Source organism: Juglans regia, chromosome 11 (genome assembly GCF_001411555.2).
Source record: "Juglans regia cultivar Chandler chromosome 11, Walnut 2.0, whole genome shotgun sequence".
Classification (NCBI taxonomy): Eukaryota; Viridiplantae; Streptophyta; class Magnoliopsida; order Fagales; family Juglandaceae; genus Juglans; species Juglans regia.
The window spans coordinates 770,180-788,796 of NC_049911.1; the positions used below are offsets into that span (position 1 = coordinate 770,180).

Sequence of the window (18,617 nt, forward strand, 5' to 3'; positions counted from 1 at the left end):
CTGTCGTCATGAATGATGAGGGAATTCACTTGTATTATCCAACCCAACCCTCTAAAGCTCTCTTGTGGCCGTTCCTTTTGAGCAGAACATATTGAACAGAATGAACAACTTACACATTGATTACATCTTAAGTACACAGACACAAAAGCAGCCTCCCTGCCGACTGAAATGTACAATTCCGTACTTGGTATTACTCCCTTACACCAAGGGAGAACAAAGAATAACGAAATTGAAAGACAGACGAGAGCTAATTCCCATGCTAAATCAACTACGACCAACTAGTGTCCTCTAACAACCCAATAATAAGCTAATCTCTAATATAGCTCAAGCAAGTCTGTGTCAATTGGTGAACCCAGTATCTTAAAAAAATGACTCACATTCGTTCCAAACTTTCTGTGGCTTGTATTCAAGTTTTATATTCAGTTCCTGTGGCAACATGCAGCTTTGGGTGGACAAATGTACATTGACTGGCACATATTGCTGTGCATTGTAAAACTCGGAAATGAAACTGGCCGAAACTTTTTCTGTGATATAATAGAAAGAATGGAGAGAACAATATTGCCATGGTGAAACCTCAGACGGGGGGAAACAGGCAAGATTAACCCAAACCACAACCATCACTGCTAATGTCCAGTACCTGACGTATTCTGGAAATAGTTTCCAGAATCTGATATATCCTGGGGACTGCAAGTTTTAACCTGGTAAACCTTCTTCACTGGCTTCTCATAAGTTCCCCAGGATTCATTCTCTTGTCTAGTATATATTGGGCCATTTGCAGTTGGTACTTTATTGATCCACGTGGGGGGTGGTGTTGGAGGAGCCCCCACATTCTGCACAAGCTGGTTGGGTAGATTTGTTGCGTGTCCTAAATTTGGCATCCTTGGTAACATCATTGCAGGTAGCCTAGGTGACATCATTGCAGTTGGTCTGGTTCTCGCACTTTCTTCTATTGTCAAAGCAGATACCCCAGTCCTCAGGTTGCGGAGCGGTTCTTGATGTTGTGATCTATCTTGCGTCCTATAAGTCTGCCTGTCACCTTGCACACCATTTGATATGAGGTGCAACCTAGGTTTACCCGTCATCCCTTGAAAATTATTGTAATGTGCATGGTAATAATTTGGGTCTTCAGTAAAGCCCCTTTGGTACCCAGAGGATCCAGTCGGCCTTGGTCTGCTGACTGTATGGTTGCCTGGGAAGTTTTGATAAGACGATTGCTCCCAAAATCTGGCAGATGGATCATTAGTTTTGATGTTAAGTGTGTTCTTTACAAGGCGATGAGCTGCCTCTCCCAGTAATGGACCTGCTATTGCTCCAGGGACTTGTGGCCTGTACAAAAGATGCATTACATACAAAAACCAAAGCTCTTCCAAGGTTTCATAAGCAAGTTCATAATAAGGATTTGTGGCAGCACTGCTTGAAAGTAAAAAAGCGGACCTGCATATGAATCACTTGGATCCCAATAAAAATTTAAAATAAATCATAGCAAAGGCAGCTGGTATTCTCTTTTCTATTTTCTATTTTCTATTTGCAGCTGTGCATGTCTAAAGGAGTGGATGTATTTTATTCCAACACTTATCCCAACCTAACCCTCAAAGTGGAGGGGCATGAATAGCAGCACAAAAATATAGACAGTAAGACCATGCAAATTTACCATGACTGGCTTAAGGAATCACATTCTCACCTTTCTCTGCCATGCTGCCGCCGGAAACCAGTGTTGTCTTCATGCCATAACAGAGGGAATGGTTTAACATCTATAGGTGTTAAAACCTGCAAATGTAACATACATTATGATATGAGTAATGCTACATATCATAATTCCATCTCACTTTCATCCCACTAGGTAAAATGTGGCACTTTTATCACCCATGGATCATCCTTCATTTTTTTAAAAGAAAAATTTAAAGGTTGATGGGCAAAGTCACCTCATCATAATGAGATGAAAGTGTAGTATGTAGAATTTTCCCTATGATATGGAAGGCAATACAAACAATAAGTAAATATTTCAAAAACACATGGTGCTCCCAGCACCTGAAACAACACATAACTCTTACTATAACCAGGCTAAGAGCATTTACGCAGGGAGCAGGGTCTCCCTCGGACCCTTCCTGTCAATTAAACAAAGGAATCTACAATGACAATGGCCCAAACAAATAAGCGTCCATCACTTTGTTGACCAGGAAGAAAAGCAAGCTAACTGCTGACAATATCTTTTAAATTAATAATCAGGCTCCAATCTCAGGTTACATAGATGCAAAGTCTCTAAATTCTTTTTTATCTATTTTTTATGCAATTGAAGGTTTTACAAAACACAACAGGCATAGCCCAGTCATAAATTCCTATGATCCAGCAACATTATGCTCCACTTTCTTTTTTGATAAGCAAAATAAAATTTATTGAATCAAGCAAAGATGAGTAGACCAAGTACACAGGGAGTAGACAAGAGTGAACACCTAGTTACAAGTTAGGAACTAGAAAAGGATGCAAGGAAATAATGAAAACAAGCCCCCTTAAAAACACTAGCTGAGGCCCAAAGAAATAAGGTATCAAAAAAGAAACGTCTAAGTTCTTCAAATGAGTGTTCCCGGTTTTGGTGGTACATTTGTGAAGAGACAGCACTTTGCCTCTGGACAGGCATCTACCTGAAGGCCAATAGATGCTCCACTTTCTTTCATGTAATTTCTTTCATGTAATGGAAGGACGAAAGACCATACAAAGGTTTGATGACTGGAATATTGGTCCTTTACTTTTCTACTCAGAAACAATTGAAATGCAATTTTAGCAGCAAGAGTCCACAAACCTTTTTGGGCATGACTACATGTTTTGAAGGTTCTGGGATGTGCTTGTGGCTCCGAGGATTAAGGTATGTTACATTTCTGCCATGCAAAAATGCACAAATGAGAAAATAAAAGTTAATGTAGCTTTAACTTCTTAGGCTACAATAGTGAGAGGAGAACTTACAAAATTTGGTTGTTATATATGTCTTGCAATCCACTGACAGGGGAAGGGACTATACTTTTTATGTTATTTCTCTCACATAACCAAAGGTATCCATTCATTCCACCACTGCAAAAGAACAACAGGGGGTACAAGTAGTTAAGCTGCAGGATGTGTATAAGGGCAAACGATCACAATTCTTCAAACTAGATAATTAACTTAAGGTGAGATTAACCAACCTAGCATTTGTGTCAATCTCACAAAGAAATTTCTCATGTGGGGGTAAATGGAAATAGGTTCTATAATACTGGATAATTTGTGAACCCATAGGATGACCAGGATGCACATAAAGTAAATCAAACATCTTGCTATTCCGAACCTTCTCTTCCTCCTGCATAAACCCGATTGAAGATGAGCACCCTTGAGCATTCAAAGCATAAAATAAAATACCAACTTCATCAAGGTTTTCATTGATGGCAATGGCCCTAATAACCCAATAAATTATATCCATCCACAGTGCTTGAAACTACAATCAGTGCAAGGTACTCTAAATTGACAATTCTAGCAGAAATAGAGACAACACGTAAAGGGGTTTGCAGTTGTTAATTTGAATTTATGCACTAATGAACTCGTTTCCGAATGTCCCATACAGGGTTTCCATATGGTCCTAAATTTCAGTTCAGCAAAGCAGTAGCATCATGAGAAGTTTAAAAGTAATATCAACTTATCACCAGGAAGAATATCAAGAATCAAGTTAACAAAGTGAAAACGGATGCCGAGTCATTTTCTTTAGACCCCCCCATAAAATAGCAAAAAAAAAAAAAAAAATAGCAAGCAGATTAAACAATCAAGATAAACAAGCAACTTTTGTTTTCAATAAACACACAACTTTATACCCGCTACTAGTACAGAAAGTTGTCCTTTCCTTTTCAAGGCATGTTTAGATGCACTCTAGGCTGTGCTCAAAATAACCTTCACAGGGGTCTTTGATAGCACAAAGTTCCTCATCCACAAACTAAAATCAAACCAGAACTAATTAATCCACCAGATTAGGCAAGAGTCTAATTTTCGTAGAAACCAATACGACTGAAAAATTAAAGATTTGTTCTGTGTCCATAGAAAATTTTGCGCATTGGTCAATATATACCAGTTTCTTCTCTGACTCCTCACTTCAATCCCATCACTTTATAAAATCTTATGCTTCATGGTAATGAAATAGTAACTCGTCAAAAAGTAACATAAATTACATTCTTCAGGAAAGTGGATCTTCAGAAAATTGGAAAAACTTATATATATATATATATATATATTTGCATCGTCCCTTTGGTCAACAAAAGAAGTTTGTAGAAAAATTTCCCACAATGCATTATCCTGTCAAAAGTACAGGGTGAAATTTGTACATGTTGCAGGAAAATTATAAAGCCGGGGTATTCGCACTATCGCAACTTATTATCTCATTCACATGCACAAAAAAAAAAACAGAAAGATGTTATCCTGCCTTTTCTTTCCTTTTCCTTCCAACCAAATTGAACAGTAATTGCACTATTTTCTAATAATTCACAGCCAGTAGAAGTATGGTGGATAGGGCCCAAAATACCCAAATTAGCGAAATGAATTGATTTATTTATGTATTTGGAGGAAATTAAAGATGCTCAATGGCAAGGGTCAATAAACTAGTTTACCATGAAACAAGCCATAAATAACAATATATTTTTAGAAACAAATACAAATAAACCCCTATTGCAGACCGTTAAAGTTCCTTCAAGCTTCTTTGTTGCAGCAAGCAACTTCTTCTCATCAATGAACGGCAACTTGACAACACCCTGTTTTCCAAAGAATCCCAATATAACTTCCATCACTTCGTCGAACAAAGAAAAAATATCAAATCCATATAGTAAAAGGCAAGAGACTACCTGCCATGCAAAGCGCTTGCCATTCATGTCAACCTCAAAATCTGTCCCAAAAGAAGCCTGATTAATATTGAAAGAGATATATAATTTACCCATTAAACTGTGTAACATTCAATCTTACCAGACGGATAGAATTGAAGGATAGGTGATGTAGGGTCGGTCATCAATTTTCTGTATTTTTCTGGCAGAGCACTTGAACTGTAACATGAAACTAACAGGCTTACCCACCACCACAGGCAGCAGAAAGAAAAATAACTCAATAAATTAATCCCCCAAAAAAAGAAGGAAAAAAAAAAAAAAAAAACCTTGCTGCTGGCAGTGTTCCCATGAGCTGATCAAAGGGTTTAAAAGGCTCCCCCAAGAAAAAAGTAATTTCCAAATCAACAAGATCTTTCAGATCAGAAGCAAAAGGAGCATAATGGTAGGGATAAAACCTGAGAGAGGCAGTAGATAAATGCAAGTTATGGTAACAAAGAACTATAACAAAGTGGAGGAGGGGGTGAGATAACATCCTAAGTGAAGAAGACGAAGAAGAAGAAGAAGAAGATAACATCCTTTGTCTCACAGAGTGGATGTGGGAGAGAGAGAGAGAGAGACTCTTTAGATGTTGTAAAGTTAACATAGCTTCACACCTTATCAGATCTTCTTTTTTTTTTTTTTTAAATCTGGGCCAAAACCTTCATCATAATAGAATCCTATGGAGTGTATATATTACCTATAAATGATTTTTATGATTTTGTATGGGAGGGGGTTAACTTTAATATTTTTATGCTACCTTTTCTAGCTCATAGATTGTAATTAGGTGTTTCTCTCTTGTATACTATCCGTGTACTTGGGCAATGCCTAATTATGTGGATCAATAAATTTTCTTACTTCCAAAAAGAAATCAGTTTCTTAAACAAACAAAGTCTTAGACCACTTTCTCTTCTTCCTACCATGACAACACATTGCTTTCATTCCGAAACCTCATGACCAATAGGCAGTTTTCAGGAATGTATTTATTTATGTTTGTTCATTCTAAATTAATTTTCTTTTATTGAGCATAGAAATAATAGTGAAAGGAAACATAAATTTCCATATCAACAGAAACTGAACTGCCAATGAGTTGTGGCTCAAATTGCACATCCCTTCCCATAAGAATTGGAAAAGAGTTATGGCCCAAAATTAATAACTTATTAGGTGCGTATATAGCTTAGCAATCAGAGGAAACAGGGAAAAACTGAACTGACCATTGCCAGGAGCAAACGCCTTGGTAGTAATACCGGCAGACCCAACATAAACCTTCCACATACTTTAATACCTGAAAAGAAATTGTATGAGATAAAACTCAAAAACCTTCCACAGTGGATAAGCTACAAAAAATACTATGAGATAAATTACAAAGTATTAACTTTGGAATGCCAATTTGGACCAGATATTTTCTATCAAACCCATCAGCAAATTAATTAACAATTTATAAAGCATTAACATAGGAACCTAATTTAAAAGGCTTAACTAGATTACTACTAATAATGTATGCAATCCCAACTTCAATAAGATAGAACATGCCTTAGAACTGAATGATTTAATTCAATATAAACAACACTGTTGGAGTAGGGTTTGGTGTCTCTCCACCCCATACTTTCTTTAAAAAAAAATATCATAAGTCACGGCCCTCGCTTTCAGAATGATCACATGGTACCAAAGATTTTCTTCTTTTTGGCCTTCCTTCAAGATTTTACATGTTTTCAACAACCTACAGAATTATGGTTACGTTCATCTGCTCCTCTTATGCATCGCTTTTTAAATTGATAACAGTCCTTATTCCAGTAGTAATTTTTTTCATGATTATTTAAGTGTGGTCGGGTTAGAAAATGATGAGGGCAGTGCAGTTAGTGGACCAAATATTCACATTCCTAGTTTTCAGCATTAAATGAAAACCAGCAGTTTTGTATAAGGCAAAATCAGAGTATAAAGTGTAAAGGGGTGGAACAGTTGATTATTTAACATGGACAATAAAATTAAGGGACCACGGATATTGAATAAGAAAAATAACTTGTATTCACCACCAAAGAAAATCTAATTGTAATGGCTAATCGTAAGAAAATATAGAACTTACTAAATCTTCTCTAACTTTGTCAATTTCCTCCAAATCTGATACATTAAATTTCTCAGCATAATACCTTTCTTTGTATCCGGGCTCCCCAAGCTTGATCTGAGTAAAGAGCAGAGTATAAATAAAGTATTTAACAAATGACACAGCAAGAACATTCTTAATCACTGTATCCTGGGTTTTGCTTGGCTATTTTCCCTTGCAGACCCATGGTCAAAGTGGGATCCATTAATAAAATTGGTTAACTGGCCATATACAGAACAAAACCCAATGCACAGCAAAGGAGAAAATAAACTCTTTACCATATATGGACACCTAACAACATTTAAAAGGAATTGCAACAGTCAACGGAAGGAAATAAGATGCTACTGAATGAAGGAAACCGGCATTGTGCTATCATTTAAAGGTAACTCGGATTCACAGAGAACAGTGTTAAAACATTCAAATTAGCCAGATCATCCAAGATAAGGAGCAGCACAAAAATTTTCCACAGAATTGACAATGGTAGAGAGATAAAACAACACAAATCGGCCTCAGAATTCAAGAAGTGCTTGCAAAGGATGATCAAGGGCTTACTCGTACTGATAGCTTTCATATGTAATCTATTATTTAGTCAAAAGATCAAACTATAAGTAGCTCATCATCGAGAATATCAGAGTATTCAACAGCCAACAGGGCAATGTCTGGAGAATTTGGAAATGTCCCCCATCTATTCATAACCTCATAAGCTGGTAGAATGATAGAGAATTTTACTAATTTCACACTTACATATAAAAACATTAAATCAATAATTGACCGGTTCACTTTTTTTTTTAAGTAATAATCATAACATTACCAGTTCTCTTTTCTTTTTTTTTTCAGGTATAATCAGATAAATGTTAAGTTTAAATGCATTCCAGAGAGAGGTAAAGCCACTAACCTGGACAAGTTCACTTCAATTTATTTGAGTATTACCGATGATATTTTTTATAGGTAAAATAAGATTTTATTGATCAAATGGTATGAAAGAACTTGAAATTAAGGCATGAGAATTTGTAGGAGTAATCCTCAAAAGCTTCTAAGCAGCAACATTATCATTAGATGTATAATATCAACATTATTGTTCTATCCAAAAGACAAGGCCCCTTATGATCCAAGGACTTTCAATCAGTTTCCTTATGTGAATTAGACAAAATTCTTCCTGCATCAATTTCCTTTTTAAAGGGGCCTCCTATTACTGGAAGACACATCTAGATGGAAGTTCCATTGCTGACATAGACATACATAACCATGCACCTGATACTTGTTCGAGTACAGCCTCAGCAACTGAATGTGCCAGAATTTTTTTTTATATTTTTATAATTAGTAAGAGATTTTATTAAATGTGCCAGAAAACTCAGAGTCCAGTTATTGAGAATCCAGATTCACATCAATACAAAGGTTATGTTAAACGTGTTAGATCACAGACCTTGTCTACCACTGGAGCCTGTATCTCTTCAGAAGACACTCTTCTTGATTTATGTTTCATTTCTTCATTATTCTCAAAAGCCTGGAATAAATCACCAACATCGAGTCTTAGCCAATTCTAATTATCTCTATTATTGGTAATAAAAGTTGAAACATGGAGAAAGCAGAATACCTGCTGAATTCGAGCCCGCTTCTGAAAGATTTGATCTTCATAAACAGCAACAGACTGGATAAAGTGTTCAACCTTATCTAACAAAACCTGGAGATATAAATGGTTGACAGTAGCATGTTAACTAAAAATGCAATAGCTGCCAACCTGACAACATATGCCTCAAACAAATTTTTGCCAAATTCCATCAACAAAATATTAGTATTATGAACACACAAATATATCACAAATAATATTTGTTTTATGGTGTGAGACCTCACCAAGGCAGGGCTCTTCCAACTCCTCCATGTGAATTGGGAATTCCGCTTTGATATGCTTGGGAGGTGTGGCTTCGGTGAAAGGTGGATTTTGTGGATTTGGCATTGTGTCTCTACTGCTGCTGGATTTTTTAATAGTTAATGGCACCCCTGCTGGATTTTCTAATAGTTCTCATGGCCTGAAGCAAGGGGATCCGCTGTCTCCCTTTCTCTTTATTATTGTTATGGAGGTACTTGGTTGGATGGTGGAGGCCGCTGTTGGGGGAGGTTTTTTGTCCGGATTCTCAGTGGGAAATGGTATTAATGGTTCTATCATAATTTTCCATCTCCTTTTTAGAGATGATACTCTTCTTTTTTGTGAGGCAGATCGTGGCCAGATTAAAGCTAAGGGCACTTTTGTTATGCTTTGAAGTTGTGTCGGGTCTCAAGGTGAATCTTGACAAGTCCGAGATGGTTCCAATGGGTGTGGTGCGTAGTATTAATAGCTTGGCAAGTTTTTTGGGTTGTAAACTGGCTTCATTGCCTATGAAATATCTGGATCTTCCGTTGGGAGCAACTTTTAAGTTTAAAGCCATTTGGGATGGGGTTGTTGAGAAAGTTGAGAAAATGTTGATTGGGTGGAAATAAATGTATTTATCGAAAGGGGGTAATCTCACTTTAATTAAGAGTACTCTATCCAACCTCCCCACTTATTTTTTATCCTTATTCCCTTTGCCTACAGGGGTGACTAATAGGATTGAGAAGTTATTTCGGACTTTCTTGTGGGATGGAATGGGGGAGGAAACTAAGTTCCATCTTGTTAATTGGAAGAAAGTTTGTTCTCCAATTTCCAATGGAGGCTTGGGGGTTCGTTACTTTAGGATATTCAATAAAGCCCTATTGGGGAAAGGGTTATGGAGGTACTAATTGAAGGGGGGTTCGCTTTGGAAGGAGGTTATTGATCATAGATGCGGAAGTGCTTGGGGGCGTTGGTGTTCTAATGAAGTGAGGAGGGTGTATGGTGTGGGCTCATGAAAATTTATTAGGAGGGGTTGGAAGAGTTTTGCCACTCATATTTGTTTTGTAGTTGGTGAGGGCTCTAGAATCAGATTTTGGCATGACGTTTGATGTGGAGATCCCGCTTTCTATAGGGCTTTCCAAACTCTCGATCGCATTGTTGTTAATCGGGATGCTTCTGTGTCGAATTTGTTGGCTTTTTCCCATGGTTCTCACTAGTGGGATGTTCAATTTAATAGAGATGTTCATGATTGGGAAACATATACTGTTTCTGAATTTTTCAGTCTTATATATTCTGCAGGAGGCCTATCGGTACATGGGAATAGAATACAGTGGAGGCCTAACGGGAGCAAACAGTTTACAGTGAGATTTTATTACAAGTTGTTGGCATCACATGGTAACGTTCCTTTCCCGTGGAAGAGTATTTGGAGGTCTCGTGTGCCTTCCAAAGTAGTTTTCTTTGTACGGACCGCCTCTCTCGGAAATATTTTGACCACGGACAATTTGAGGAAGTGGGGTCTAACTGTTATGGATTGGTGTTATTTGTGCAAGAAGAATAGGGAATAAGTGGATCATTTATTACTGCATTGTGAGGTGACAAGAGAGTTGTGGGATGAGATCTATAGAACAATTGGTGTGGCTTGGGTTATGCCTTTAAGGGTGGTGGATTTACTAGCTTGCTGGAAGGATATTCAAGGTTGTCTCCAAGTGGTTGCAGTTTGGAGGATGATTCATTTGTGCATTATGTGGTGTATTTGGATGGAAATGAATGATCGGTGCTTTGAAGATAGGGAGCGCACAATGGAGGAACTTCGGAACTTTTTTATGCACACCTTATTACTCTGGTTTTCAGCCATTGTGCTTAATAGAACTAGTGTTCATGACTTTCTGTTTTTAAGTTTTGGTTCCTAGAGTGTATTTAGGTGTTCTTTTGTATACTTTGTGTGTATATGGGCTTCACCTACTTCATTCGTATCAATAAAATTTACATTTCACTTATAAAAAAATAAATAAATCCCAAAGACACGACCCCACTCACCTGAACAGTGTATCAGGTAATCCAATAAAACTCTCAGTGCAGAATCATTCCAAGCCCTCTATTTGACTACTAGGTTGCACCCTGATGGGTAATATTAAGATAAGTGCTACAGACATAAAGGGATTACACAAAAGTAAACCCACAAAATGACGTGGCTTCATGTGATCCGTTAGATCTACTTTACAATAAAAGTAACTTTATAATATAACGTACTACATCAATCCATGTCACTTTGTGAGTTTACTTTTGTGTAATCCCCTTGTGTCTAAAGTATTTAATAATAAATTACAAGAGTCATAATAATAACAACAATAACAACAATGCTAACAATAATAATGATAATAACAACTACGAACAGCCAGTCCTTGAAGCTATTCAGATTGGTTAAAACACATCCAGTTGTCATTACAAAAAGAATAAAAAGATTCTCACGAGCAACATGTGCCCCAACAGAAAACAGGAATCACATGGCAAACTGAACAACAGACAAATAAATCATTTTAAGGAAAAAAAAATTACCTCACCCGCATCAGTAAGATAACCACCCATAGCAGCAAACTCACTTCTATAAACATGCATCAGTAAATTTATGGCACCCTGAAGGAAAGAAACAAAATAATGAACATAAAAAGGTGGAAACTGGAAAGCCAAAAAAAAAAAAAAAAAAAAGGCCGGAGCTGTTTCTTTTTTTGTTGTGTTGTGGGGGAAGAGTATTAGTTAAAAAAAATTAAGATGCTCAACGAAAGGGCATTGCTTGATGGATGAAAACATTATTGCTTAGGCTGTGTTTGTTTCAGCTGAAAATATTTTCTAGAAAAATATTTTCATCTCTTGGCTTGTTTGAAAAGGCGGAAAAGTGCGTTTAGCGAAAAAAAAATAGTGGGTCAATGGAAAAATCATGTACATGAAAATGACTTACTCTCCTAGAGGGGTAAGCCATTTTCCACCCCTTGCTATACGCATTTTTCTTCACCCAGGCAATAAATAGACTTTTTCACTTGAATAAAAGAGAGAATCTTTTGTTGGATGAATTTCATTGTTGCAAATAATTTTAAAGATTATAGATTTGTTGTTTTCTTCCTCTTACAATTTTTTTTTTTTATAAATAGTCTTAAAAATTATTAGATTGAGTTGCTTTTTTTCTATAGTATATTAATATTATGAATTAAAATTGTTAATATATGAAGTCATATAAATACAGTCAAGGTTTTCAATGCAACCAAACACCAGCAGTTTTTTTTGTATCATTTTCAAGGTGTCAACCAAACATCGGAAAAACAGAAATTCTTGCAGAAAATATTTTCATCTGAACACAATTTCCTATTTTCCTCATTTTACGTCAAAACAGACGCAGCCTTAAAAACTAAGATGAAGAAATCTGAAAACTAAAATTGTTAGCATGCAACAAATTATCCATCAGACTGCCTCACACCAACTTACCTCCCGGATCTCCAATGTTGGCATATGTGGAAGAAAGTCATTGCCAACAAAAAAGCACAGAAAGACAAAATCATCTACAACCCGTTCAAAGTTGATCTCAAATGGAGGGTTGGGAATCTCCATATCATATTGCAGATACTCTCGTAACACCCACAGATTGAGAAACTGCCAACACAGAGAATGGTTTTAGATATAAATTTTGATAAGCTTAATTAAAAACACATCCAACTACACAAGATGTATACAAGAGTCACCTATCTAGAAATAGAAAAAGATACAAGAAAATCATGAAGAGTTATCCCATTAAAGTTTATAGAGGCTGTATAAAGGCTGTACAGGGTTAGATGTAATAAGATAAATCATGTATGAACTTAAAATTGTATAAATTTGAAGGCAGGCAGTCGACTCTCTAACCTGATATTTCTTCTTGTGAATTGGAGTATCATCCACTGCATTCCGATTTTCAGCTTCATTACCTGGCCTACCACGACATTCAGCTGCCAGATGACCAACCTGACCACAGAGAAAACATCTTTCCTGATGCCCAGGCAGCGTAACCACCTGCAAACTCAGGAAAATACGAGATCAACCATTATCAATAAACTAGTTAATGTTATCAAGAGATTCAATAGTGTTCTAAGACATAAGCAGCTGACCTCTCTTAAAATAGAAAAATGAACCTCATGTGTAGCTAATGATATCATAATCAGATCTGCATCCTGATTAAAGAACCCAAAATACTGTAAAAATTAGAAATGATGAAAAATACAGCAGGATTAAGAGTGATGAAAGGCATGAATTGACCAAATACTCACCAGACCATATAGACAATGGCGAGTGTTTGGATTGAAACCAGGAAGGTCACGTTGCAATCGAATGTATGACATGATTTTGTGCTCCCCCTCACCCGGTACATTTGAGTCAGAAAGAATAACCTTCAAATAATCATCCAATGCAGCCGCATAAATAAATTTAGGGAGACAAAGTATCCTGAAACCCAGAAGTTTTTGCAGAACAAGATCCAGAAGGGATTACTCCACAGACAAGGAATCATCCGATCTCAAGGGGACAAGGAAGATATAGAACCATGTGGGATAAGATCAATCACACCTTTGTATATCGCCACCCTGGGTTGTGGTTCAATCTAGATTGTATATAGTACTGAAGTGCTACTGAGAGCACTGCCATGAATTGAGTTCCAGGAGTAATAACATTTGAGTCAGAAGTTTCAGGTGTTTCTTTAGGGGTCAAACTTCTCCCCTCAGCTTCATATTCTTTCCTTAACCTTTCCTCCTCAGCTTCCTAGCATTTCAGATTTAGAAGAACAATAAATTCATGACTCATTTACTTTCTTTTTTTTTTTTTTTTATAATTAAATGCATGACTCATATACTTTTTTTTTTTTTTATAATTAAATGCATGACTCATTTACTAGGAGCCATTCATATAACATGAGAATCTTACTGCCTCAGCCGCATCTTTTGCAGTTCTGAAGCGCCGAGAACGTTGTTGATTCATTTTAGCCCTTGGTGCAACCCCATCTACAATAGTCATATTTACCAGATCTAACTTTAGTGCAATGAAAGAGGATATACTTACGAAAAATGCAACGAGTGAACATAGATAATGTATAGTTAATAGAGCTCACCAATTGCCAAATAAAGAAGCTTCCTTGGACGAACTAATGAGAAGAGATGATCAATGTAATTAAATATTGATTTGAATACATCATTGTAGGTGGTAGGTGGAGGCTGCATGAACAGAGTATAACTATGTTCAGGAGTTATAATTCTCAACTGATTTGTCAACGCGGTGGTGTTGTAAAAAATGTTTAAAGTTCCACACAAGAATAATGCTCTTGGTGCCAGTTTTAAACATGTACGTACCTATATCTAAGTATTTGCTTGCATGGACAACCACAGTTGGTAGAACAACAATGATAAAGAGATACACTTCAATAACTCAGAACATTGCTTTGGTGCATGGAGGTGAATTATTTACCGATGTTCTCATTTCCAACCACAGGATGATCTAACGTACTGCCCAAAATAAAATTCCGAATACAACACCCCAAAAAATAAAAAATAAAATCTTTCCAAATAGAAAACACGAGCAGTAATTGTTTTAACAAAAACATATATATGAAGCAACTTACAGCGCATTATTTCTCATTTTCAGATGCTCATATACGGAATTTCATTATTACTGCATTAAAAGTTTCATGTACCAAATCCAACATGGTTTCCATTAAGGCTTAGTTGAGCCTCATGATAAATGTTTTTAACCTTTAGGTTTCAACTGAAACCAGCGTTGAAGGGTTTAATCTAGGGGTGTACAGGAACCGACCAAACCGGCTGCAACTGACTGGAACCGACCGCCGGAGTCAGGAACCGGCCGGAACCGGTGAAGAACCGGCCGGCGTGCGGTAGATATTTGCTGAAACCGAAGTTTTCCGGTTCGGTCTCAGTTCGACCCAGGGAAAAACCGATGAACCGGCCGACCGATTCTATTTTTTTTTTCATTTTATACCTATAAGAAACGACGCCGTTTCACTTAAATGAGTGAAACGACATCGTTTTAATCCACCTAGTTGAAAAAAAAAAAAAAAGCAAACGGCGTCGTTTGGTCTCAACCAAACGACGCCGTTTCATGATTAGGTTAAAATCCCCCTTCCCCTTTCTCGTTCTCATCTCCTTACGCCGTTCTGCGTCTCAGCTCCCTCTCTCAGATTCTCTCGTCTCTGTCTCAGCTCCCTCTCTCTCCGATGCCGTCCCTCTCTCCCTCCATCCATTTGCGCCGTTTCATCCATTTGTTTTGTTTCAAGCTTCCATCTCCGATTTGTTGAGGTTTGTTGATGGGGACCACGGTTCTTTTATTTTTCTCAGAGAGGGTACCGATAGTGTTGTGATAATGTGATATTTGTTGTGAATCATTTGATATTTGTTGTATATCTTGTAATTTTGTGAATCTGTGATAATGGAGTTCGAGTTTACGTGTAACTTTCCTCAAACCGAAGTTTTCCGGTTCGGTTTCTGTGTTTCTCGTTCCTCTCTCTCTCTCTCTCTCTTCACGCCGCCGACGACACCAACGAACCGACCGGTAGAAAACCGAGACCGACGTCGACGGTTTTCTTCCCCTTCACCGGCCGGTTTCGATCGAGATATTTTTTTTTTCAGCGTATCGGTGCGGTCTCGGTTTCGACTCTAAACCGAACCGATAAGTCGGTTTTTCACCCCTAGTTTAATCCAAGCTACTGTTGTTCAATTTTCGTTAGGCAAGCAGTTATGTTATTTGCCGAAATTTAAGGATTAGTGATTAAGCTGCATTTATCATGTATATGATAATAGGATTGCAGAACCTTCACCTCATGTCATCCGAATTCCTACCCCCACACACACATACATATAGCTGAAATTTGCAGAATCACGTCAGTTTCATTCTTTCTCTGAATTAACAGATTTATTTAAGAAACTAATGTATAAAACCCCTAGGATTGGCTCAAGTGGTAAAGCCTTGGTCTTGGTGGCATGCTCCCTCCATGTCTAAGGTTCGAATCATCATGGGTCCAAACAATTGCTAGGAGTCATCGGACATGGAGTACTTCCCCTTGAATTACCCGCAGGTGCACGGAGTATAAAACCAGGTGCCAATAAAATAAAATTAAAAAAAAAAAAAAAAAAACTAATGTATAAAATCAGAATAAAGGACTTCCCAGAGTGTGAAATTGAAACAAAAATTCAATCGAAATATTTCTAACTGAACTTAAAAAAATGAAGCAGAAAAAAAACTCAAGAGTCAAATTCTACAGTCTATTCTCTTATAGTAGACTCGAAAGGCAATAAAACTAGTCCAAGAAATTTGAAGTGGGGATTTTGAAACGCATACCTTGCCCTCGGGGTGAAAGCAAGGGTGAATGATCCCGTTCATGTCCAGATACAAGTTATCAAACTCTATGCCATTGGGATTCGGTTTCGACACGTCGACCCCATTCTCTCCGGCCGGCTCTTCCTCCACCACTTCAATAATTGACTGCGGGTACCGGTCAGCCAGCCACCGATAAAACGCCGGAACACCCATGGATCGTTGTCCGGGTCGGATCGATTTCTACTAGGATCCGAGGTTAGAGAGAGAGAAGGGGGCAAGGAGGGGGGGGGGGGGGGGGGTGGCGATCGAACAGGAACCAGTGCGTGCGGAACTTTGGGCGGTGGCGATTGGGTGGTGTTTGGGTGCGAGGGGAATTATAGCTTTGGTTTGGAGGCGATGATTGACATGAACTGGTTGGGGACAGATGGAAATTTTGCGGTGACGTGGATTAGCTGGGTATCGACTTGGGATGGTAGGCGGTAGCGACCAGAATTATGCTCTATACGGAAATTTATTAGCATCGCTACTAAATTAAAGAAAAAAAATATTTATAATTATAAATTGTGTAATTATTGTGTAATTATTTTTAAAAAAATAAATAAAATATGAGATTCACATGAAGAAAATTAATTTTTTAACAGTGAACTCTATTTTTTTTCAAAACAATTATGCGGCATTTACATACTTCACAATTATATGTAAAATTATTCTAAATTAAATAAAAGAACAATTATATTTGAAATCTATTTATATGGACACCATTCATGTACATAATTTGAAAACTACAAGAGATAAAAGACAAATTGAAAATGAAGTTGTGGTCTAATAGTTTTTATGGGAATGCTTTAATGTAGATTATAAATCTTATGTTTATATTTGCACATTCACTACCTCTACGTGCAATGTATAAATTGTCATGGCTTGTTGGGATTTTTCAAAATTTCACCATACTCATTGAAATTATAGACTTTCAAATGTAAGTGATGAGGACATATACAAGCAGGAAGATCCAATACAGCCTGGAGAGTAAGATGGGAGCATGTCTCTAGGTGTGGCAATATGTACTGACATGATTCGTTAATCCAACACAAACACGACACAAAATTATTGGATTTAAGTTTGATGTTAACGAGTTCGGGTCAAAATAAATTAAGCTGTTAATACACGATTCATTAACAGGTTACTTACGGGTCAACCCACTTAATCCGTCAACAACCCGTTAAATATTTTACTTAAAATCATAATTATATTCTTTTAAACCTAAAAAAAAAAAATACCCTAAACCTATTTCATATTTTCTAATTCTCTCTCATCACTCGCTCTTAATTCTCAGTTGAGTCAATTCTCATAAGTCATGATTGCCTCTTGCACTTTATCTGGATTGTAATTGGTGTTTTTTATTGTTTGGATATAATTTTGGACATATGTAGTTAGTTTTATATTTTGGAATATATTATGATTATAATTTTTATGTGAAATTATGTTAATGGTCAAATGAATTATTTGGGTCAATTCAATCCCTTTACAAAACAGGTTGAAATGGGTTGACACGGGTCGTGTCGTGTCGATATATTTTTAATTAATTCATAACGGGTCAAAAAGAGTTGTGTCGTGTCAACCTGTTATTTTAATGAATCTTGTTAGGGTTTGAAAATTTGACCTGTTAAGTTTAACGGGTCATGTTCGGATTGACTCATATCGTATAATAATATACACGACCCGTTAACACGATTTATCACTCTAACTGTCTCCGTTTAGACTATCATTATGTAATTGACTACGTTTAAGTAAATTGATAGACAATTTATGGTTTGTAATGTCTTAAAAATTGTGAAGTTGTGACTTATAAGTGGTTTATGATGCTGAGTTGGCTGTTCTAAAATAATTTATCTGATACTGATGTCTTTAGTTATGACACGGGTGTATCAAACATACGAGTACACAAAATTTCACACAATGCAATGAGTATGATTTGTACAACACACGTCCTAACAATTCAACTCTCCACCAAATAAAGTGGAGATGAGGCGTCACAAATTCTATTGTACATTTTTTCGATAATATCTGATATATATAGACTCTATTTCCGATCCTCCATTGAATACGGAAATTTAAGGTATTTTACTTATTGTTTATGAAAAATTATACTTATCATTTACATACTTCACATTAAATATTATACATAATTTTTTATTTTTTTTATTTATTAAATATGTGATATATGGATGATGAGTAAAATAACTCAATTAATCTAAAAAAATTAAAATTAAGAAAAAATTAAAAAATATAATATATAGTGAGCGAAAATAAAGAGTAACAAAACTCTTTGCTTATTGGATGACGTGTTTTTGAAGTTTAGAGTGGATGTGACCGTCTAACAAATACATATTGACGTGTTCAAGAAAAAAACAAATACATATTGATTGGTTGACCAGAAGAACAATCCGCAGGCCCACTTGCTAGATAGTTC

At 36.7% G+C, this 18,617-nt stretch overlaps 1 protein-coding gene across 2 annotated transcripts; it reads right to left on the reverse strand.

The window, feature by feature from the left end:
- Nucleotides 1-91: 91 nt before the first annotated feature.
- LOC108979482 (5'-3' exoribonuclease 4-like) lies at nucleotides 92-16,430 on the reverse strand. 2 transcript variants are annotated; one of them, XM_035695691.1, is made up of 22 exons: nucleotides 16,169-16,430; nucleotides 13,932-14,034; nucleotides 13,748-13,824; nucleotides 13,394-13,585; nucleotides 13,099-13,218; nucleotides 12,940-13,002; nucleotides 12,698-12,844; nucleotides 12,284-12,448; nucleotides 11,363-11,440; nucleotides 8,555-8,641; nucleotides 8,384-8,464; nucleotides 6,943-7,038; nucleotides 6,074-6,144; nucleotides 5,150-5,278; nucleotides 4,966-5,042; nucleotides 4,848-4,888; nucleotides 4,683-4,757; nucleotides 3,174-3,325; nucleotides 2,959-3,063; nucleotides 2,798-2,873; nucleotides 1,682-1,767; nucleotides 92-1,326 (listed from the first exon to the last, which is right to left on the reverse strand). In XM_035695691.1, exons 1-22 carry the CDS (start codon nucleotides 16,358-16,360, stop codon nucleotides 624-626), a joined length of 2,916 nt encoding a protein of 971 aa, XP_035551584.1. In that variant the 5' UTR covers nucleotides 16,361-16,430; the 3' UTR covers nucleotides 92-623. The 2 variants fall into 2 exon arrangements, with proteins under 2 accessions (XP_035551584.1, XP_035551585.1); XM_035695692.1 differs by lacking the exon at nucleotides 13,932-14,034 and having other exon boundaries at nucleotides 16,169-16,251.
- Between the last annotated feature and the right edge of the window lie 2,187 nt (nucleotides 16,431-18,617).

What these genes read in the sequence shown, in the direction of transcription:
- LOC108979482 (XM_035695691.1), bottom strand. Translation starts at nt 16,360, where the DNA reads ATGGGTGTTCCGGCGTTTTATCGGTGGCTGGCTGACCGGTACCCGCAG. An exon ending in AGGCTCCAGTGGTAGACAAG is followed by an intron (nt 7,039 to 8,383) that starts GTCTGTGATCTA and finishes CTCTTTACTCAG; the next exon opens with ATCAAGCTTGGGGAGCCCGG. An exon ending in CGGCAGCATGGCAGAGAAAG is followed by an intron (nt 1,327 to 1,681) that starts GTGAGAATGTGA and finishes TCTTTTGTACAG; the next exon opens with GCCACAAGTCCCTGGAGCAA.